Here is a 23,597-nt window from a genome sequence, read left to right as displayed (position 1 = left end):
ACATAGTGTACTTGTGTTATTACGGACACGTGGCAGTTGTTCATCGGTGCAGGCCAGAGTAGCCGCTGTGCATCAGTGGAGGTCAGAGTGTGGAATCAGTTTCAGGCATTTGTCAGTTGTTCATCGGTGGAGGTCAGAACAGTGGGCCTGGACGCCTGGCAGGTGTTCATCGGTGGAGGTCAGAATGTCGAACCAGGAAAGAGTTTTAAATAATTTCTAATCATTAATGTATTGTAATTTTATACGCTTACCTTTGTTGTCCATCTGTAGCCAATTAAGAACTGGTCCGCAGTTGATGGAGTCGTCCGCTATAATGGACAGATGGTGCATATAGTCCGCTATGAGGCTCCTGTACTCCGTCTCGTCTAGGGAGCTGTTGATCTTCTCGGTGAGATTGGGCAGGCCAGAGACTTTTCGGTCATATATGCATCTGTGAAGAATATAAAGTAATAAATAAATATTATAGGACATTTTTTACACAAATTGACTAAGCCCCACGGTAAGCCCAAGAAGGCTTGTGTTGTGGGTACTCAGACAACGATATATATAATACAGTGAAACCTGGTTAATTGGCACCTGGATAAATGGAAAACCTCAATAATTGCAACCAAAAGTCCGGTCCCGGTCCCTTGAGACCAAAAGGCCTCTATAATTGCAATTTAGATTTTAGTGCTTTTCTTCGTAATTTTGACTCTGTAATTGACCACATCCTAACTTAAGACCTCTATAATTGACACAGTGTTAAAAAAATCCGTTATTGTTGCTCTTGTTTTTACCTCTATTATTGAAACGAGTCTTACTTATTACCTCTGTAATTGAAATAATGTAGTTGTAGACAGCAAAAACAATATTTTAATAGCACTGATCATTTCATTTATATCTCCATCCAGAATTCAATTTATTTATTGGGTATCTATCACAGCCTGTAGTAGGTGAAATAGTTGTGATCAATAAAAAACAAAGTATGCTTTTTACATTCTAATAAAACTTTCTTCTACAATTCAAGGGAATTTTTTAAACGCAAATGATAAGAAAATAAAGTGGTAATTAATGTACTTAGTGTAAAAGTGCAAGTATAGACAGAAGCAATATATAGACCAGAAACCCAGAACGTAAGCGTGTAAATCTACTTTAAAGGGTTATTTGCACCTCCATAAAAGAAATTTGTCAGAACGCAACCTCTATTAATGAAAACCTCTATAATTGACACAACGATTTTTTGAACCTCGTTAATTGACACGACCTGCTTAAATGAAAAACCTGGTTAATTGACAAAAACTGGCCGGTCCCGTGAGATTGCAATTATCCAGGTTCCACTGTATATAAATACTTAAATACATAGAAAACAACCATGACTCAGGAACAAATATCTGTATCATCATACAAATAAATGCCCTTACCAGGATTCGAACCCGGGACCATCGGCTTCATAGGCAGAGTCACTACCCACTAGGCCAGACCGGTCGTCAAAATTTTCTTGTCACTCGTTGCCATGGTTACGGTCTCCTGGGTCACTCTTAAAATACTAGTTTTTTCGTATTTAAATGAAACAAACTTGATTGTTTTGTGAGTTGGCCTTACCATAATGGGACATCTACCAAGCACGTTTGTAGAACATGGTACAGCAGTTCTAACAAACTATGCTACTATTGTCTTCTGTTGTGTCATCTTCTGTCAACAAGAAATAGTTGATCGACCCAAGTAAGTAAAGTCACCTGTGTAACATGTCATCTAATTGCCGGCAGTGGTCCGCGTTCCTAGCTAGTGTCCACTCCCTGACGTCGCTCGCCTCCGACCAGGAGCAGTGGAGGGCTCTTGTGGAGGACTTGTCCCGCCACGACACGTGTGAGCGAACCTTTAGCGATATCCAGTAAAGTCACCTGTGCAACATGTCATCTAATTGCCGGCAGTGGTCCGCGTTCCTAGCTAGCGTCCACTCCCTGACGTCGCTCGCCTCCGACCAGGAGCAGTGGAGGGCTCTTGTGGAGGACTTGTCCCGCCACGACACGTGTGAGCGAACCTTAAGCGATATCCAGTAAAGTCACCTGTGCAACATGTCATCTAATTGCCGGCAGTGGTCCGCGTTCCTAGCTAGCGTCCACTCCCTGACGTCGCTCGCCTCCGACCAGGAGCAGTGGAGGGCTCTTGTTAGACTTGTCCCGCCAGGACACGTGTGAGCAAACCTTTAGTAAAGTAAAGTCACCTGTGCAACATGTCATCTAATTGCCGGCAGTGGTCCGCGTTCCTAGCTAGTGTCCACTCCCTGACGTCGCTCGCCTCCGACCAGGAGCAGTGGAGGGCTCTTGTGGAGGACTTGTCCCGCCACGACACGTGTGAGCGAACCTTAAGCGATATCCAGTAAAGTCACCTGTGCAACATGTCATCTAATTGCCGGCAGTGGTCCGCGTTCCTAGCTAGCGTCCACTCCCTGACGTCGCTCGCCTCCGACCAGGAGCAGTGGAGGGCTCTTGTGGACGACTTGTCCCGTCACGACACGTGTGAGCGAACCTTAAGCGATATCCAGTAAAGTCACCTGTGCAACATGTCATCTAATTGCCGGCAGTGGTCCGCGTTCCTAGCTAGCGTCCACTCCCTGACGTCGCTCGCCTCCGACCAGGAGCAGTGGAGGGCTCTTGTGGACGACTTGTCCCGTCACGACACGTGTGAGCGAACCTTAAGCGATATCCAGTAAAGTCACCTGTGCAACATGTCATCTAATTGCCGGCAGTGGTCCGCGTTCCTAGCTAGCGTCCACTCCCTGACGTCGCTCGCCTCCGACCAGGAGCAGTGGAGGGCTCTTGTGGACGACTTGTCCCGCCACGACACGTGTGAGCGAACCTTTAGTAAAGTCACCTGTGCAACATGTCATCTAATTGCCGGCAGTGGTCCGCGTTCCTAGCTAGCGTCCACTCCCTGACGTCGCTCGCCTCCGACCAGGAGCAGTGGAGGGCTCTTGTGGAGGACTTGTCCCGCCACGACACGTGTGAGCGAACCTTAAGCGATATCCAGTAAAGTCACCTGTGCAACATGTCATCTAATTGCCGGCAGTGGTCCGCGTTCCTAGCTAGCGTCCACTCCCTGACGTCGCTCGCCTCCGACCAGGAGCAGTGGAGGGCTCTTGTGGACGACTTGTCCCGTCACGACACGTGTGAGCGAACCTTAAGCGATATCCAGTAAAGTCACCTGTGCAACATGTCATCTAATTGCCGGCAGTGGTCCGCGTTCCTAGCTAGCGTCCACTCCCTGACGTCGCTCGCCTCCGACCAGGAGCAGTGGAGGGCTCTTGTGGACGACTTGTCCCGTCACGACACGTGTGAGCGAACCTTAAGCGATATCCAGTAAAGTCACCTGTGCAACATGTCATCTAATTGCCGGCAGTGGTCCGCGTTCCTAGCTAGCGTCCACTCCCTGACGTCGCTCGCCTCCGACCAGGAGCAGTGGAGGGCTCTTGTGGAAGACTTGTCCCGCCACGACACGTGTGAGCGGACCTTTAGCGATATCCAGTAAAGTAAAGTCACCTGTGCAACATGTCATCTAATTGCCGGCAGTGGTCCGCGTTCCTAGCTAGTGTCCACTCCCTGACGTCGCTCGCCTCCGACCAGGAGCAGCGGAGGGCTCTTGTGGAGGACTTGTCCCGCCACGACACGTGTGAGCGGACCTTTAGCGATATCCAGTAAAGTCACCTGTGTAACATGTCATCTAATTGCCGGCAGTGGTCCGCGTTCCTAGCTAGCGTCCACTCCCTGACGTCGCTCGCCTCCGACCAGGAGCAGTGCAGGGCTCTTGTGGACGACTTGTCCCGCCACGACACGTGTGAGCGGACCTTTAGCGATATCCAGTAAAGTCACCTGTGTAACATGTCATCTAATTGCCGGCAGTGGTCCGCGTTCCTAGCTAGTGTCCACTCCCTGACGTCGCTCGCCTCCGACCAGGAGCAGTGGAGGGCTCTTGTGGACGACTTGTCCCGCCACGACACGTGTGAGCGGACCTTTAGCGATATCCAGTAAAGTCACCTGTGCAACATGTCATCTAATTGCCGGCAGTGGTCCGCGTTCCTAGCTAGTGTCCACTCCCTGACGTCGCTCGCGTCCGACCAGGAGCAGTGGAGGGCTCTTGTGGAGGACTTGTCCCGCCACGACACGTGTGAGCGAACCTTTAGCGATATCCAGTAAAGTCACCTGTGCAACATATCATCTAATTACCGGCAGTGGTCCGCGTTCCTAGCTAGTGTCCACTCCCTGACGTCGCTCGCCTCCGACCAGGAGCAGTGGAGGGCTCTTGTGGAGGACTTGTCCCGCCACGACACGTGTGAGCGAACCTTTAGCGATATCCAGTAAAGTAAAGTTACCTGTGTAACATGTCATCTAATTGCCGGCAGTGGTCCGCGTTCCTAGCTAGTGTCCACTCCCTGACGTCGCTCGCCTCCGACCAGGAGCAGTGGAGGGCTCTTGTAGAAGACTTGTCCCGTCACGACACGTGTGAGCGAACCTTTAGCGATATCCAGTAAAGTCACCTGTGCAACATATCATCTAATTGCCGGCAGTGGTCCGCGTTCCTAGCTAGTGTCCACTCCCTGACGTCGCTCGCCTCCGACCAGGAGCAGTGGAGGGCTCTTGTGGAGGACTTGTCCCGCCACGACACGTGTGAGCGAACCTTTAGCGATATCCAGTAAAGTAAAGTTACCTGTGTAACATGTCATCTAATTGCCGGCAGTGGTCCGCGTTCCTAGCTAGTGTCCACTCCCTGACGTCGCTCGCCTCCGACCAGGAGCAGTGGAGGGCTCTTGTAGAAGACTTGTCCCGTCACGACACGTGTGAGCGAACCTTTAGCGATATCCAGTAAAGTCACCTGTGCAACATATCATCTAATTGCCGGCAGTGGTCCGCGTTCCTAGCTAGTGTCCACTCCCTGACGTCGCTCGCCTCCGACCAGGAGCAGTGGAGGGCTCTTGTGGACGACTTGTCCCGCCACGACACGTGTGAGCGAACCTTTAGCGATATCCAGCCTGTAACAAAAAGGAAAGAATTTAAAAAAAACAATGGGTTGCACTCCGGGAGTGCCGGCAGAAGTGAAAACTCAATGACATTGTAAAGGCTGGCGTCCACTAGACTCGCCGAGGCGAATCGAATCGAATCGCAATAATTCGCCTCCTATATTTTCTATGTAACTGCGTCCATTGACGAATAGCCGCGGCGCGCCGATTCGACTCTCCGCGCGTATTGCTCGTCAGGCGAATTTCTGCGGCTACGCGTTTCGACTCGACTGGGCGAGTCTAGTGGTCGCCAGCCTTAACAGTTTTTCGATCAGGTCACGTGTCCGTCTTACGAAGCGTCTACGTCTTACGCTCTCGCGAGTTTAACATTTTTTCCCCATCACAAAAAGTGCACAGCGATTTTGGCGAGGCGAAATGCGCTGGTGGCCTAGCGGTCAGAGCGTGCGACTTTCAATCTGGAGATCGCGGGTTCAAACCGTACCAATGAGATTTTCGGAAGTTATGTACAAACCATTAGATATTTACCATATGTCAGTTGCTTTTCAGTGAAGGAAAACATTGTGAGGTAACCGGACTAATCCGGGTTGGAAGGTCAGATGGCAGATGGCATTCTCGGGATTAGTTTTCAGAAATACCAGGGGTTATTTGTAACAACTTACTCACCCTCTGTCGCGAGTTCTCCCCCACTATTGTAAATACTTAACCTCTAGCCGACAGGGGATGGAAGTGACAGGGGTCGGTTGTGACAACTTACCCTCCCCTTGAGGTGAGTCCGCGGGTTCCCGCGCCGGCCCCAGCTCTATACTGAGCCCGCCGAGGCATACGCGCTCGTAGTGGAAATGTGCACACTCTTCTAGCTTCCCCTTGAACAGAGGTTGGTTGTGACAACTTACCCTCCCCTTGAGGTGAGTCCGCGGGTTCCTGCGCCGGCCCCAGCTCTATACTGAGCCCGCAGAGGCATACGCGCTCGTAGTGGAAATGTGCACACTCTTCTAGCTTCCCCTTGAACAGAGGTTGGTTGTGACAACTTACCCTCCCCTTGAGGTGAGTCCGCGGGTTCCTGCGCCGGCCCCAGCTCTATACTGAGCCCGCCGAGGCATACGCGCTCGTAGTGGAAATGTGCACACTCTTCTAGCTTCCCCTTGAACAGAGGTTGGTTGTGACAACTTACCCTCCCCTTGAGGTGAGTCCGCGGGTTCCTGCGCCGGCCCCAGCTCTATACTGAGCCCGCAGAGGCATACGCGCTCGTAGTGGAAATGTGCACACTCTTCTAGCTTCCCCTTGAACAGAGGTTGGTTGTGACAACTTACCCTCCCCTTGAGGTGAGTCCGCGGGTTCCTGCGCCGGCCCCAGCTCTATACTGAGCCCGCCGAGGCATACACGCTCGTAGTGGAAATGTGCACACTCTTCTAGCTTCCCCTTGAACAGAGGTTGGTTGTGACAGCTTACCCTCCCCTTGAGGTGAGTCCGCGGGTTCCTGCGCCGGCCCCAGCTCTATACTGAGCCCGCCGAGGCATACGCGCTCGTAGTGGAAATGTGCACACTCTTCTAGCTTCGGAAAGCGGCAGGAGGCAGGCGATGGTGGCTGAAAAAAAAAAGGAAATAATTTAGGTATTGTTCTAAGGCCCACTTGCACCATCCCACTAACCCGGGGTTAAGCGGTTAAACCTTTGACCTAGTGTGAAATTGTACGGGTAACCATGGTATAATATTTGTTGTTATAGAGGCGACAGGATTACAACATCTGTGAAAATTTAAACTGCCTAGCTATCACGGTTCATGAGATACAGCCTGGTGACAGACAGACAGCGGAGTCTTAGTGATAGGGTTCCGTTTTTACCCTTTGGGTGCGGAACCCTAAAAACCGTGTTCTTTAGAACACCTTAAACAGTTACGGATTGTAGAAGATGTCTAAGAAAAAAACGTATTTAACTGATTTGCAAGACCGAAGTGATCCCATAAGTGTTCCGTAAACAAAGTTTTGTACGGAACACTAAAAATGTTTAGTGGTGAATGAATAGTCAAATGTCAACTATTGACATCTCTACTACAGGGACCGTGCGCGTTGAAGGGTCTGCCATCTTGTGGCCTGAATCGGAAACATATGCGCACATGTACATTGCCAAAGCAAGTCTACCATCTACCGTTCTCGTCGGTACGTTTCCTTGTGCATAGTAGGTTCTGCCATCTTGTGGGCTACTTCGGAAACATAAACGACACATTTACGACTCGCGCCAAAAATCTGACGGCTCTTATGCCGCCCCCTGTAGTTCATGCACGGGGCCTATACGTACCGTGTCGGCGTCGGGAAACCCGCTGCCGGAGGGCGCCGACTGACTCATGGCGGCCCCGCCGGACACCGGCGTCAGCGACAACGCCGTCAGCGATATCGACCCTGGATGAATGAATAGTCAAATGTCAACTATTGACAACATGTCTACTGTACGTACCGTGTCGGCGTCCGGAAACGCGCTGCCGGAGGGCGCCGACTGACTCATGGCGGCCCCGCCGGACACCGGCGTCAGCGACAACGCCGTCAGCGATATCGACCCTGGATGAATGAATAGTCAAATGTCAACTATTGACAACATGTCTACTGTACGTACCGTGTCGGCGTCCGGAAACCCGCTGCCGGAGGGCGCCGACTGACTCATGGCGGCCCCGCCGGACACCGGCGTCAGCGACAACGCCGTCAGCGATATCGACCCTGGATGAATGAATAGTCAAATGTCAACTATTGACAACATGTCTACTGTACGTACCGTGTCGGCGTCCGGAAACCCGCTGCCGGAGGGCGCCGACTGACTCATGGCGGCCCCGCCGGACACCGGCGTCAGCGACAACGCCGTCAGCGATATCGACCCTGGATGAATGAATAGTCAAATGTCAACTATTGACAACATGTCTACTGTACGTACCGTGTCGGCGTCCGGAAACCCGCTGCCGGAGGGCGCCGACTGACTCATGGCGGCCCCGCCGGACACCGGCGTCAGCGACAACGCCGTCAGCGATATCGACCCTGGAAAACACAAAATGGTAATCGTATAGAAGCACTTTATGTAAACCTAGCGACGCGCCCCGGTTTCGCACGGGTTAACAAATTATACACGGTTAAATCTGGTAACAAAAAAGTAATGTTCTGGGATCATTTTGGGAAATATGGTGGAAGTTGTTCGGCTTCATGTAGTTTACCAGCATACCAATTTTTATAGAAATCTAAGATGTGATCGAAATGTACAAACTTTTTGTTTTGAGAATTTCATTTGAGGGTAGTTTTAGTTTACTTTTATTTAAATACCTAAAGATACCGATGAGAACCGATGGCCATTGGGGCGGAAAGGTTCTCGAGTGGCGACCACGTACCGGAAAGTGCAGCGTGGGTAGACCCCCCACAAGGTGGACTGATGGTGGTGAAGGTCGCGGGAGTCTGCTGGATGCGGGTGGCGCAAGACCGGTCATTGTGGAACTCTTTGCGGGAGGCCTATGCCCAGCAGTGGACGTCCTTTCGCTGATATGATGATGATCTAAAGATAGAGAGGTATGGTAAAGTGTCTCACCCGGCGTCTCCCTCTTGCAGTCCACATCGTTAGAGGCGCGCGTCGAGCTCCGTGACTCCGAACTGAACCGCACCGACCTGAAATCAAATCAATCAGCATCATCTTCGTCGCGTTATAACGGCCTTTGCCAGACGGTAATGATTGGTCGTGCGAAGCGGATGTACGAAAACGGATTGGTATGGCAAAAAGCGCAATGACTCGACTAAACAGGATTTGGTTAGACCGAGCAATCTCCAAAAACACCAAGATTGGACTGGTGAAGACTTTGGTGTTCTCGATCTTCACTTACGGCGCGGAAACTTGGATCCTCAAAAAGGCCGACAGAGCTCGCATTGATGCGTTTGAGATGCTGGAGGCGAATGCTTCGAGTGCCATTGACAGCACACCGCACAAATGTACTATCTTACAAGAAGTGGGAGTTACTGTCAGGCTGTCAACCATCTGTCTTCGTAGATTTTTTTTAATTCTTTGGACACATAGCCAGAAAGAAAAATGACAACCTGGAAATGCTTCTGGTAACGGGGAAAGTCCAAGGAAGGCGACCACGTGGAAGAAGCCCAATGCGATGGACAGATCAGATCCGCGAAGGCACTAAATCTAAAATCCATGATGCACTGCACACTGCTGAAGATCGCAACAAGTGGAAGGAGTTAGTCCACAAAATAATTCGTGGAGGCCACGACCCTCAGCAATGAGGAATACGACACAAGGAGGAGGAATCTTGACATCCACGGATGTGAGCCTTTAAATATCCGCATGATGTCATTGAATCTGCATCCGCAACATCCCTGCTGTCGAGGTAAGGGTTAAGGGCTTTGTTACACCCGCGAGCGTAAAGTTAAGGAACAACCATAGACTAGGAATCTCTAGTGCAATTTTCATGAAACCGATGCTGCCAAAAATACAGGGGTGCAGGGGACGAGGTGAGCGAGTCCCGTGCCGTGATTGGTCCGTTCAAAGACACACAAAGACAAATGAATGGGCTTGCAGTTCAAATGGGAAAGCCTTGACAATGTGTTAGCCTTGTTTAAGGGACGCCCATTGAAAGGCTGTTATTGCGGAAAGGGTTGTCCGGTCCCTGATATATATGGCAGAATGGGTAGCGCTACTATGCTCAGTCTGGAGGATGTCTTGTCTGTGGAAACAACAGAGCATTACCTGTGGAAGCCAGAGCAGTGCGCCTCTGATTTGTCTGGCTCCGCGAACGCTCGCGCCGCCAGCGACTGGCAGGACATCACGGAGCCGTGAGGGGAGCCCTGGAAATAAAAGAAAACAGCATTTAGTCATCGTACAAAAAATATATCGCAATGTGCATAAAACGGCTGTATGATAATATTGATAATGACCGCGAATTTGGGTGCATGAATAGCGGTCCCGAATTTTTCGTGTTTATTGGCATCGCATTTTGTAACCCCCGACGCAAAACGTTGACTTTTTTGTTTTAGGGTCACCAACATAAAATACATCATGAAATAATAAGTTTTTGGCAAAAATTTCATTTTTGGTACAAGCTTTTATCGCTGACTGTACTTTTCTTACGACAGACAACTAATACTCATCTAGACGATTCTAAAAACCCCTAACACAATTAGGTTGCGTTGTTTCATCACAGAGTTCTTATGGCCACCTCCTGTCTCCATCATCAGATCAGCTCGATGGTACCATCATATTGTATTGTCATCCGATTTATACATGCATGCAATATTTCAGCTCAATCAGAAACCGGGAAATGGATCAAATTTAACTTGCAAGATTTGATTACACACACACAGACAGACAGACAACGGTCAGGTGAAACTAAATAAAAGCTTGTAAAAATAATCTGCAGCTTACATAACTTTAAAGGTAAACGTTTGTCCAATTATAGGTAACCATAGCTCCTCCAGTATCTAGACAAGCTTTTAATAAATAAATTTTAACAAAAAAGATAATAGAAGGGAATTATGTATAAATGAATTAATTTGAATAATCTTCGGCGGTCAAAGGGCTTAGGTGCTGAGCCGACTTAGATTTTTGGTATGCAGATGGAGCCCCGGGTAGGGTTGCCATATGAAAGAATTAAATGTCCTGATAAAAATCCTAACATCACCCTAAAAATACGGACATTTCTTGTAACAGATATTTGGCGTAGCTTAAACGACGCCCCGGCGGCGCGCTGCTCTCTGCGGTGTACTGTATCCCATCAAAAACATAAATGTAAAAAAGGAGAGCCAAGTTCAATACAAAAATTATGCTTGGCTGTGGGGTTCGCCGCAAAAAGAATGGAGATTTAAATGAGTGCCAAGTTCTATGCAAAATCCAAATATGTATTTATAGGAACAAAATAACATTATAAACAAGTATTAAACTCTATTTCTTTGCTTTATTGGATACCTATAACAATTGCTGTTATTTAAAAAAAATGCGAGATCTTAAAGCAGGTTAGATTTGACTTGGCCAGTTTTCATTACATCAATCATTTTATAAAGTTATTCAACATATATATTTTGTAATTCTGATAAAAACTGGCCAAGCCAAATCTAACCTACTTTAAGATCTCACATTTTTTTTAAATAACAGCAATTGTTATAGGTATCCAATAAAGCAAAGAAATAGAGTTTAATACTTGTTTATAATGTTATTTTGTTCCTATAAATACATATTTGGATTTTGCATAGAACTTGGCACTCATTTAAATCTCCATTCTTTTTGCGGCGAACCCCACAGCCAAGCATAATTTTTGTATTGAACTTGGCTCTCCTTTTTTACATTTATGTTTTTGATGGGATATCAATACTTTTTGTAAAGAAAACTAGGCAGGTATTGAGATTTAATGTTTTTTCTTGTGTTTCCGCTGCATGTTTTTTACTTCTGTTCTTTGTATTAATTATGTGGTGCCACGCGCCGCCAACGACACACCGTGGGCCGGTTGTTTAGCGCGTATTACAGGTTTTTTGTATGGGGACCCCCCCTATTTTTTAACTTTTTTTATTTTTAAATTTTTTCCTACGCTTACACACAATTACCGAGCTGGATTCCAAATTTCATCCTTCTAGGTCATCTGGAAGTAGGTTAGGTTTAGGTACTATATGTCAGTCACAATAAAAAAGAAATTTGTATGGGAACCCCCCCTATTTATTAACTTTTTTTTGTTTTTAGATTTTTTCCTACGCTTACACACAATAACCGAGCTGGATTCCAAATTTCATCCTTCTAGGTCATCTGGAAGTAGGTTAGGTTTAGGTACTTATATGTCAGTCACAATAAAAAATGGTTTTTTTGTATGGGGACCCCCCCTATTTTATAACTTTTTTTAATTTTTAGATTTTTTCCTACGCTTTCACACAATAACTGAGCTGGATTCCAAATTTCATCCTTCTAGGTCATCTGGAAGTAGGTTAGGTTTAGGTACTTATATGTCAGTCACAATAAAAAATGGTTTTTTTGTATGGGGACCCCCCCTATTTTATAACTTTTTTTAATTTTTCGATTTTTTCCTACGCTTTCACACAATAACTGAGCTGGATTCCAAATTTCATCCTTATAGGTCATCTGGAAGTAGGTTAGGTTTAGGTACTATAGGTATGTCAGTCAGTCTTAAAATTTACGACTTTTTGACCTTCATATCTTTATAACAATTATAACCGTTTGAGCTAGCTTCATGAAATTTGGGCTTCTAGATGTCCTTATGGATATAATTAAACACACGTAGTTTTATGTGTTTACGTTAAAGATGTTTTGAGTTATAGAAGGGTCAAAAGTGGCACCAAGTGGTTCGTGTAATATTACACTTGGCGCTGGCTAGCCAGTTCCTTTGCTTGAACTTGGCTTGACACGCTGCCGCGTGTCTAGATCGTGGATCTACCTTTCCCTTTCCCTCCGCCCGACCCCGTATCGCATTCTACGCAGTATATCACCTGAACATTTTTTTATAAGGTCATTCCTAAAAATCCGGCCACTTGCCAAGTCCGGCCGCAATCCGGACAAAGGGTCAAAAATCCTGACATATCCGGACAAATCCGGGCGTATGGCAACCCTAGCCCCGGGAAAGAACAATATCACGAAATTCACATTTATAGACGGGTCTATCGCGAACGCGAATTTATTTTATTACTTTTATTTATCGACGTTTCGATACAGGTTTCACTGGTCGTGAACGCGACTAACGAACCAGTGAAACCTGTGTTGAAACGTTGGTAAATAATAGTATTTTATACAATCCAGATATAATGAGAGCTTTTCAGTCGAGTACCGTGTTTAGGGCACACGAAGCTTGCTGAGTGGCCTAAAAAATGTGCAAGATTAAAAAGCCTGATTATATCACTATTTTGTATATGTCGGCGGCCGATCGTAAAGATCAGGCAGATCGTAATGTTCCTGTGTAATGTTTTAACGATTGTCACATTAATCCAATATATAGGTAGGATAAGGCAAACTGCCCAGAAATAGGAGCCCCGCTAGCGGGGCTCCGTCGACTCAGGGTACGAATCAAAAATTTTCACGTTTCACGATATGCCTAGGAATTTCACGATAAATAAATCTCGAAATTCATCCTTTATTGAGATCAAATCGGAGGTAGAATTTGCTATCGGGCAGAAGCATTTCTGGGGTATAAAAATAGGTGTTACGTATTCGGAAAAGAACGTTCGTGACCACTTGAGCCGTCTAAGATTGTCGCGTGCCGAGAGCACTCGAGATAAGGCTCGTTAAATGATCATAAACGCGCATTTCCACTCCTACACTTATCTCAGAATTTCAGATAAGTGTCGATGAATGTCGGAGATACGACCGTGATGACTGACACAACGTACTAGAAAGTACTATCGTAACGTACTATCTTTAAGTGCGGCCAAATTGCACTTATTTGTAAGATATTGTACATTTAATTCTTCTTCTTCTTCTTCCTGGCGTTATCCCGGCATTTTGCCACGGCTCATGGGAGCCTGGGGTCCACTTGACAACTAATCCCACGATTTGACGTAGGCACTAGTTTTTACGAAAGCGACTGCCATCTGACCTTCCAACCCAGAGGGGAAACTAGGCCTTACTGGGATTAGTCCGGTTTCCTCACGCCGTTTCCTTCACCGAAAAGCGACTGGCAAATATCAAATGATATTTCGTACATAAGTTCCGAAAAACTCATTGGTACGAGCCGGGGTTTGAACCCGCGACCTCCGGATTAAAAGTCGCATGCTCTTACCGCTAGGCCACCAGCGCTTTTCGTATTTGTAAGATATTTGTACATCAAATTACTATTGTATATTGCAAAGGCTTCGGTGGCTCGGCCATCTTGAGCGAATGGGAGGTGATCGGGCGGTGAAAAGAGCGTTTGAGGGAAAACCGATAGGACGCCGCTCGGTCGGTCGACCTAGGTATCGATCGATGGGCGGATGTGGTGGACGCTGATCTGCGCGAGCTCCGGGTTGAAAACTGGCGAGAAACGGCACCGAACCGGGATCAGTGGCGAGCAGTCGTGTTGGAGGCCAAAACACACTTTGGGTCGCTGCGCCAGAGGAGTAAGTACTCGTAAGTATATTGCCCTCCTAGCATAAAGGAAGAGACATGTCTCCGCGCCTATTCTAGTCATACAGATGAGATGAGAGCTCATCCACCTCAGGTTCAAATAAAAACAAGTGCGAGTCGGACTCGCGCACAAAGGGTTCCGTACCAAAATGCAAAAAAAAAAAAAGCAAAAAAAAAAAACGGTCATCCATCCAAGTACTGACCACTCCCGACGTTGGTCAAAAATCACGTTTGTTGTATGGGAGCCCCATTTAAATCTTTATTTTATTCTGTTTTTAGTATTTGTTGTTATAGCGGCAACAGAAATACATCATCTGTGAAAATTTCAACTGTCTAGCTATCACGGTTCGTGAGATACAGCCTGGTGACAAACGGACGGACGGACAGCGAAGTCTTAGTAATAGGGTCCCGTTTTACCCTTTGGGTACGGAACCCTAAAAAATTAAAAAAGTCAAATGCCAACTCTTTGTAGCCGTACTAGACTCAAACTAATAACAATGTAATCCCGTTTATGGTTTTACAACAATGAATATAGTTGTAAACGAAGATTTACGAGCACGTATTCCAAGTTCGGGCCGCGTTCGGGATCTCTTCCCGCATTTTACAACAGTAATAAAAGTCGGGGAACCAGGTCAGTTGTCTATTTCGTGTCTCGTAAAATATACTACAAAGTTGCGGAGGGACGGACGGACGACTCGACTTGGGAATGTATGTATGTGGTATCACAGAATAAATAATAGTAGGTACTAGGTACTAGGTACCTGGACCCGGGTATGTCCTTAAACAACGTCCAAGACCACCGGTGGACGGGCAGCAGCGTCCCTCAAATTCGGTGTACTCGACTGCGATCGCCAACCCGCCTGCCAAGCGTGGCGATTATGGCATTTACCCCCCAAAAAAGGGGGAGGCCTATGTTCAGCAGTGGACGTCTTGTGGCTGAGATGATGATGATGATGACTAGGTACAGGAGACTCACTCTCTAACAAAACGCATCTGTTACGATCAGCACAGATATGGCCGCTAGGTGGCGACAGCGCCACGCGCGGCTTATGGCTTTCCCGAAAATTGGGGCGGAACGGATGTACTTTTAGCTACCTGTAGCAAAGCGACGGAATCGCGGAGTGAGCCACGCCTGGTGATATGTAGGATTGTAGGCATTATTTTCCATCAGATCATCTGGTACAGATGTACTATCCGTACAGATATATTGCATTGAATAATTAAGAAGCGGTGGTGGCCTAGCGGTAAGAGCGTGCGACTTTCAATCCGGAAGTCGCGGGTTCAAACCCAAGCTCGTACCAATGAGTTTTTCAGAACTTATGTACGAAATATCATTTAATATTTGCCAGTCGCTTTTCGGTGAAGGAAAACAAACAGAACACAAAACCGGACTAATCCCAATAAGGCCTAGTTTCCCCTCTGGGTTTTCGTAAAAACTAGTGCCTACGTCAAATTATGGGATTAGTTGTCAATCGGACCCCAGGCTCTCATGAGCCGTGGCAAAAATGCCAGCATAAAGCGAGGAAGAAGAGAACAGAAAAGAGGAGGAGGATGAAATGGTACATAAATTTAATTATCCTTGACTGTACATATGTACTAGTATGTGTTTTGTTAATAAGTACCGGATTAGTACAGTCATCAGCAATAGTATCTTACACAATTAGGGCCGCAAAAATATGTGACACGTTCTTATTTGGAGCGCAATAAGAGCGCGTCATATATTTTTGCGGCCCTAGATGTGTAAGATACTATTGCTGATGACTTTACCTAATAAATAGGTAGGTAATAAAAGTTTTAGTGATTCCACAGCGACGCAATGTCTACCACGTCTCGCGGATGTACCCAGTCGGATTAATTTCTATTCAGCATTAGAATTAGCTCGTAATTACTATGAGGCGCGCGTCAACCGACGACTTATGAATCATGCATTGTTGAACTAATTGTCTACCAGATGTTTTGCGTACGATTAATACTACCGAGGCCTTTACGCACTGTCACACGGCGGACGGATACCTTTATCACAGAGAATAGAGGGTATAGAGACGCACTGAGAGAAAAGTACAACAAAAACACACTTAGAATTACAAAAATAAACTTAATCCGGGGACAAGGAGAGTTAACTAATAGGAACAAATTGACTTTTGCAATTTCTATTATCTGTTTGTTGAAATTATATTTGGGATTACTGAGCTGTTTGTAGAAATAAATAAACTTTACAGAAATAGTCAAACGTCCATAATTATTACTAAAACTTCATTTCTTCCCCCAGTACAGAACTGTTTTTTAATTCCTGGTGATGATTTTTCTCTCAGTGCGGATTGTTAAAGTAAATTATGTAGCCACTGTAAATTTACTGCCATCTTTCGACAGTACATAAATTGTTAGATCGCCATTTGACTTTGATCCTTATTATTTGACTGATTTGTGTTAACTTAGTAAATATTAATATTAACGCCGTCTACTTAACTATAGGCTAAAGGTTTGGTGCAATCTTTTCGAGCCATCACTCTCGAGTAGATGGCGTTAATATTAATATTAAGACCATATACATCTCTTAGTAATTGTAATACGTTAGATTGAATTGTTAGTTTTATTTTATAAAATTGTTGATGTTATTATTTTTGCTTTTATGTAAATTCAATGTTGACGTGTAAAAGTGCCCTTGTGGCCTATTTGCTGAATAAATGTTGATGTTGATGATGTATTAAACGAGTTAACACATATCAGTGAAAGAAAAATGATCAAAGTCAAATGGCGTTCTAACAGTTTTAATCCTCTGTCGAAAGATGGCAGTAAATGTAATGTAATCTACATAATTTACCATGGCAGTAACTCTCTATTTCAAATTCTCTTTGCCTTTATGCACGTTCCGTCATCGCATTTCTAATCAAACTGAGTCTGTCAATCCCCGCGGGGTGAAGTAACTCCATTCGGGGCGGGGTGGAGCGTGACCATTCTGTATAAATTACTTATTCTGTGCTTGTACAATCACCTGCAATAATATGTTATACAAGGAAGGCCGCAAAAATATCTGACACGATCTTATTTGTAGAGCCGTAAGAGCGAGTCACATAAAAGCCTTCGAAGAGTAACATATTATTGCAGGCGACTGTACTCTTTTCGTTTTCTACATATTATACAGGGTCATTTTTGGAAAGTTTGAATTTTTTTTTTGGCATTTCGGGGTTGATCTCATAGAAAAAGTTGTTCAGGCCTGGCCTGGTTCATGGCCTACCTAATCACCTCGCACAATATGGCTAACGGTCCAACAAGACCGAAGTGATCCCATAAGTGTTCCGTGAACAAAGTTTTGTACGGAACACTAAAAATGACCCTGTATTTGAATCAATTTACTACCGGTTTTCCAATCGTAGTAAAATATTTACTACTAAATGTTGGTTTTAAACTACCTATTCCTAAAATAGCCACAGGTCTAATAAAATTAATAAGTCCAGCTCTCAAGAGGATCCTAAGGCCAAATTCATCGTAACAGACGGCAATAAACGTATTATATGTGACCTTAACACTGTAGTGGGCGTGCGACGGCCGTATATTAATGTATGTGTATGTTAATATGTATACGAGTCAATCGTATGGAATACGCTTAGATGACCAGAAAGCTAGTTTCTAAGCAAGCGATTTTAGGTTCTATGATTATAGAAGAATAGACACATAATCGCATAAAATTTGGTTTTACACATAGAAATCACGAGTTACACAGCATAGCTATTTATATGTGCATCACTTTCGTTTGAGATATGAAGGAAAGGGATGAAACACAAATACTTGGGAAAAACGTGGCCAATTGGCCGAAACACATCAGATACTTATGAAGACTATCATAACTAAGGTATGCATGCTCATAACTCATAAGCTCGTTCTAATGTATGGAATTTCTTAATAGATGTCACATTGTTACACATAACTAAATGCATAGGGCACGCAACGTAAGCAACGCACATACAATAGGGTATTTGAGAACTAGTCAAATCAGTGTCTTTTTAGGGTTCCGTACCCAAAGGGCAAAACGGGACCCTATATTACTAAGACTTCGCTGTCCGTCCGTCCGTCCGTCCGTCTGTCACCAGGCTGTATCTCACGAACCGTGATAGCTAGACAGTTGAAATTTTCAGATTATGTATTTCTGTTGCCGCTATAACAACAAATACTAAAAACAGAATAAAATAAAGATTTAAACAGGGCTCCCATTAGATATGAGCGCCGATAGGCATTTAGCCGGCGGCGGCGCGCCGGTCAAAATCGGTCGGCGGCGGCGGCGAATCGGCGGCGTGGCCTTGAAACACCTTAGATTAATGAAAAAATAATTCAAACCGAAATTTTACCGAAAAAACATGTTTTTGCTGTAAGAAAGTTATAAAATAAATGCATTTTTCTATTTCAAGGATAATTTATTGAATAAACTTACGAAAAATAGTTTTATATAGTATAATCACTCGCACAAACGGCATCACGCTGGATCAGAGCAGGTCTTAATCTTGGTGAGGCCCTGGCCGGAAGATCTTTGCGAGGCCCTTATCTTTTGTGCTAACTATACAGTAGCGGATTGACTGAATCATCAGGAAAACGTCTTGTCGATATTCTAAAGAGCCGAAGTGAGGAAAATCAAGCTTTGTCGTTAACCAAAATCAACCGAACAAAACCGATTGATGTCTAAAGGTGAGGCTCGAGCTCCACCTAACACCGAAGACCTGATTCCGACGCCTTCCCATGCGAGCATGCGAGGCCAGAAGCTGAGCTGCTGGTATTAAGCATACAGCTTAGAATCGAACGCCAATTGTGAGCTTGGCTGACGGCCGAATGCCTGGGGCGCCGATTGCGGTGCGCTTCTGTGCAAGGCCGAAGACCAAGCTGCTAGAGAGCAGAGCTTAGAATTGAACTAGTGGTCCAGTGCACAGTGTAAGCAATTCCGAAGGCCGATAAAGACCGAGGCCATAATGTTAAAAACTTGAAGATGCAGGCGCATTCGTGCGAGGCCAAAGGCCGTGCTGCAGTGGAGCTAAGATCGGACAAAAACCAATGATCAACAACATTTTTAAAGCGAGGCCGAAAGTTGAGCTCCAAACAGAGCCGAAAACTTGGCGGTTCAGATAGCGCCAAAGATTGAGCTTCGAGAGAGCAAAGTTTGAAATTTGAACAATGGCAAAGTTTAAATGAGAGCCGTTTCCCTCTCCGACGCCCTTCCTTTGGACGCGGAAATGCTTAATATCTGAAATTAACCCCTTTTTACACATTTTAAAAACATTTCAGCCATGCCTTCAATGGTTAATTTCGCGGTGAATGACGGATTACCTAACCAGCTAGCAAAATGTATAATTTCGTTGTCCTAAGACTAGTAGCGCGGTTACCAGACAGAAAGTTTGAATTTACCTTCGATATTTTTGAATTATATGGACCTAAACTACCTTTTGAATGTCTATAAGCTATTCAGAGTGGCGCCGTTAAAGATCTTAACTAGATAAAATCTGATTCTGAAAGTAGTAGTATCTAACAAGGTCACGCCGATGCCACGCCGTTAGCGCAGCGTCGGCGGCGGCGGCGCGTAAATTTTGTCGGCGGCGGCGGCGCGCCGGCGCGGCGCTCATATCTAGCTCCCATACAACAAACGTGATTTTTGACCAAAGTTAAGCAACGTCGGGAGTGGTCAGTACTTGGATGGGTGACCGTTTTTTTTTTGTTTTTTTTGGGTTTTTTTTTGCATTGTGATACGGAACCCTTCGTGCGCGAGTCCGACTCGCACTTGCCCGGTTTTTTCGAACTGTCAAAACGATCTTGCTACTATAGAATTTATAATTATGAAACACTAGCATGTGACGTCACAATCAAATTACTTACTCTTTATAGTTTTATACGGGTTTTAAAATAGAAATTGTGTCTAAAAATAAATGCTATCTACGTTTCTGTATGTACATTAACAAGAAATATCAAGTGACACAACAAACTATGCAAAGTAGAAGAATAAGGAAAACGAATCATAGTAATTAATTGTAGGGACTCATCAACATCGTTGTAACATAGCTATCATACTAAACAACAGAAATTATTTGTATATTTGCCTTGTTTGTTTTTAAGTTTACTGTAACTTGCAATTATATTCTAATTAGGCCCTTGCATCCCACTAACCCGGGGTTAACAGTTAACAGGTGGTTAGCATGGCCAGAGTCTAATAACTTACAAAATCCTTTCTTTGAGAGTTAAGTATACAAAATTTTAATAATGTTACTAAACATTCTCTCATCTTAATATAATTTAAGTTTTTAATGGTAAATATGGGTGTTAGGTAAATAAGGAGTAATAATAATATTAGACCAGGGGTCTCCAAACCCCAGCCCGCGGACCAAATCCGGCCCGCGGCGCGTTCCAATCCGGCCCGCCGACACCCAAAGCGAGTGCCCACTGTCCGACCCCCGGGAGCCAGGCTCCAGGGGTTCAGCGTTCATTGAGAGTGGAACTATTCCTAACAGCAGCAACCAGACAACCTCCCCCAGCGCAAAAACCGATGGTGGCCCGCGTCTCTGAGGCACAATATGGCCCTCAGGTAAAAAAGCTTGGAGACCCCCGACCAGTGGCGGATTTGCAGTCTTTGCCGCCCTAGGCCGCAGGCCCTGTAGCCGCCCCTTTCAAGGCACCCATAATATTGACTACATTTTGAGTTATTTCTTGTTACCATCAGCGAATTTTTTGTCCCAATTTGCCGCCCCTAAACATCTTGCCGCCCTAGGCCTGGGCCTACTGTGCATTAGGGCAAATCCGCCACTGCCCCCGACTTAGACAAAGATTGTACAACAGCACAAACCACAAAAACTGGCTGTATTTACAAATCACTAGTCTAGACTGAAACATGCAAAATAATCATAAAATAATAATATCTTTTAGTCTTCAAGCAAACTGGACTCATAAGAACTAAATTAAGGAGAAACACTTTTAGGCTTTCAAAAATAAATAAGGAGCTCTACATTGACCATACACATAATGTGACTTTATCATTGAAGCATTTCATTCTGTGTTGGCCGATCGTTAATTGCAATTGACCATTAACCATTACAAATTGAACCGTGAACGGTATTGGACAATTACAGCTTATGGTTCAATTTGTACTGGTTAATGGTTAAGAATTTTCAATTGCATTAACGTTTTGGCCACCACTGATTTCATTATTTGCAATAAAAAATATGGGGGTTTAAAAAAGAAATAGAATAATGTTAACGAGGAGAAGACCAGCTTATAAAAATTTTGGTTGATAAATTCATCACAATGTAGGAATTATCTTATTTGTACACATACATCTCTAAGACGCAGACAGAAAACAGAGGGCCTACCACGAACCATGTTCGACATGTTGCCTCCCTGTCACACTTATGTACGAATCAACAAGTGCGACAGAGAGACAACATGTTGAACGAGGTTCGCGGTAGGCCCTCAGGAAGCTCTACCAACCTTCTGTAAGGGCAGTATGTGCACAAACGCATGTTAGAAGCAATAAAACTGCATGTAGAGTATGAAAACTGCATGTAAAGTATGCAAACTGCATGTAGAGTATGCAAACTGCATGTAGAGTATGCAAACTGCATGTAAACTGTATGTAGATAGCTTAGCTGTAGATACCTGATGGACAGTCTTCTCCATATTGACCTTACCATTTAAGCGCCACTTGCATCATTCCACTAACCCGGGGTTAACTGGTTATACCTGAGGTTACCATGGTTACCAGTACAATTTGACACTGGGTTAACGGTTTAACTGGTTAGCCTGGTTAACCCCAGCTTTTTTTTTTTGTATGTGACGCGCACACAGCTCTTGTGAGCAAGGACCCCGCTAAGGATACGGGCGAGCCTTGCTCATATGCATATCTGTCGTCAGTTTTCCCTTAGACACCAACAGGACGAGATGGGGTGGTGCTAAGCTTTTCTGATGCCGGCACCAGACAGCATGTTAACCCCAGGTTAGTGGGATGGTGACAGATGGACCAACAAAGTCACAAAGTGGCCAGGACCCCATGGCAAAAGGAAGGCGGGAAAACCCATAACAAGATGGTCCAGGGACATCATAGCCACAGCCGGAGAAAATTGGCTGATCACGGCAAAAGACCGAAAAAGGTGGAAAGAATTGAAGGAGGCCTATACCCGAAAGGGGTCCTTAATATAGTAAAATAAACAACAACATCATAATGAAATACTATTTAAGGAAAAATAAAGGCTTAAATAAATATAAATAATAGTGGGATGGTGCAAGTGGGCCTAAGTGGTACATTGACATAGTAAAATTTGTGTATGATCGGTTCGATTGTTAATGGACATAAAAAATAAAACAAGGGAGTAGAAAATACAACATACAAGCAACACCAACAGCTACGGCTCACATTCTGTCCGCACAGGTACCAGCTCTCCGAGCAAACCCCGAACACCCGCCTCATATCCTCCAGATCATATTTTAAATCTGTTCACTTTAATATTTATCTACACGTCAAGACAACACTTTGGTCAGTTTGGTCTTGTACCTATTCGCGTTATTTTCACTTTTTAATTTTTTTTTTCAATTGTAATAAAAAAATAGTCTATGGAAGCCTTAATGCGAGACTCACAGCCACGTTCACGATTACACTGTTTTTGAAGTTGGTTTGTGTTTATTTTTACTATTTTTGGCACTAAAGTAGGACAATTTTGTACTTCAAGTTGGCACGGCAGAAATCGAAAGCTTGATCTACGTTCTCGTTTTATTTACGCTTCGGTAAGCGCACGGAACTGTTTTAAATGCTTAAAAACGCTTACGAAAGATCATTTCGGCACAAAAAACATTATTTAATGTTAAACTGAGCTACAAAACAAAAATAGAAACCAGAGTTTATACACGGCACATATTTTAACACCAAACATTGCACTTCTCACGCTTCTGCGGCGACCGTCGCGGGTAATTAACAGTTATATTAATTTAGCGACTTTATTTTTTCGTTTTTTAAGCGTCTTCTCGTAAAATAAACGCATAATTGCAAATCAAGGAGTATAATTCGATTTGACAGCGCCCTGCCTCCCGCCCCGCGCACTGCGGTCGATCGCAGTGTTGCCGGCGCGGAGAATTTACCCCGCAGTGGGGTAATTTAAAATGCTTACTTTCGTATATTTTTCCTACTAATATTATAAATGCGAAAGTAACTCTGTCTGTCTGTTACATCTTCACGCTTGAACCATACCAGCAGGTGAAACGATCTAGATGTAATATTGTATGAAGATAATTAGAAGTTTGAAGCCCAGGAAAAGACGTAGGTAGGCAGTAGTTAGTAGCTCATCGTCATAATCATTCCACGCTGAAGAAGTCGCGGGCAGAAGTTACTAATGGTATAAATTATAAACTGTAAAACCTTGTTTTCATTTTCAGCCCGTTTTGGTAATAAGATTGTGGTCAGTCATTTCCTACACTGTATAAGACTGCAAGTTCAAAAAAAACATGAAAGATAGATCACCTAATTCCTACAAAATGTTAACAGATAAAAAGGGCCTGGCCAAGCAAGAGTCAAATAGATACAAATCCGA

At 44.8% G+C, this 23,597-nt stretch overlaps 1 protein-coding gene across 1 annotated transcript; it reads right to left on the bottom strand.

Moving 5' to 3' along the window:
- Positions 1-216: 216 nt before the first annotated feature.
- LOC134677808 (GTPase-activating protein CdGAPr-like) lies at positions 217-23,136 on the bottom strand. The gene is made up of 7 exons (XM_063536235.1): positions 22,430-23,136; positions 9,709-9,806; positions 8,551-8,627; positions 7,444-7,544; positions 6,443-6,578; positions 4,849-5,005; positions 217-430 (listed from the first exon to the last, which is right to left on the bottom strand). Exons 1-7 carry the CDS (start codon positions 22,481-22,483, stop codon positions 217-219), a joined length of 837 nt encoding a protein of 278 aa, XP_063392305.1. The 5' UTR covers positions 22,484-23,136.
- Between the last annotated feature and the right edge of the window lie 461 nt (positions 23,137-23,597).

The sequence above is a fragment of the Cydia fagiglandana genome, chromosome 27, assembly GCF_963556715.1.
Source record: "Cydia fagiglandana chromosome 27, ilCydFagi1.1, whole genome shotgun sequence".
Lineage (NCBI taxonomy): Eukaryota > Metazoa > Arthropoda > Insecta > Lepidoptera > Tortricidae > Cydia > Cydia fagiglandana.
Note: the sequence above shows the minus strand (reverse complement) of the source record. Positions and strands in the feature narration are given on the sequence as shown.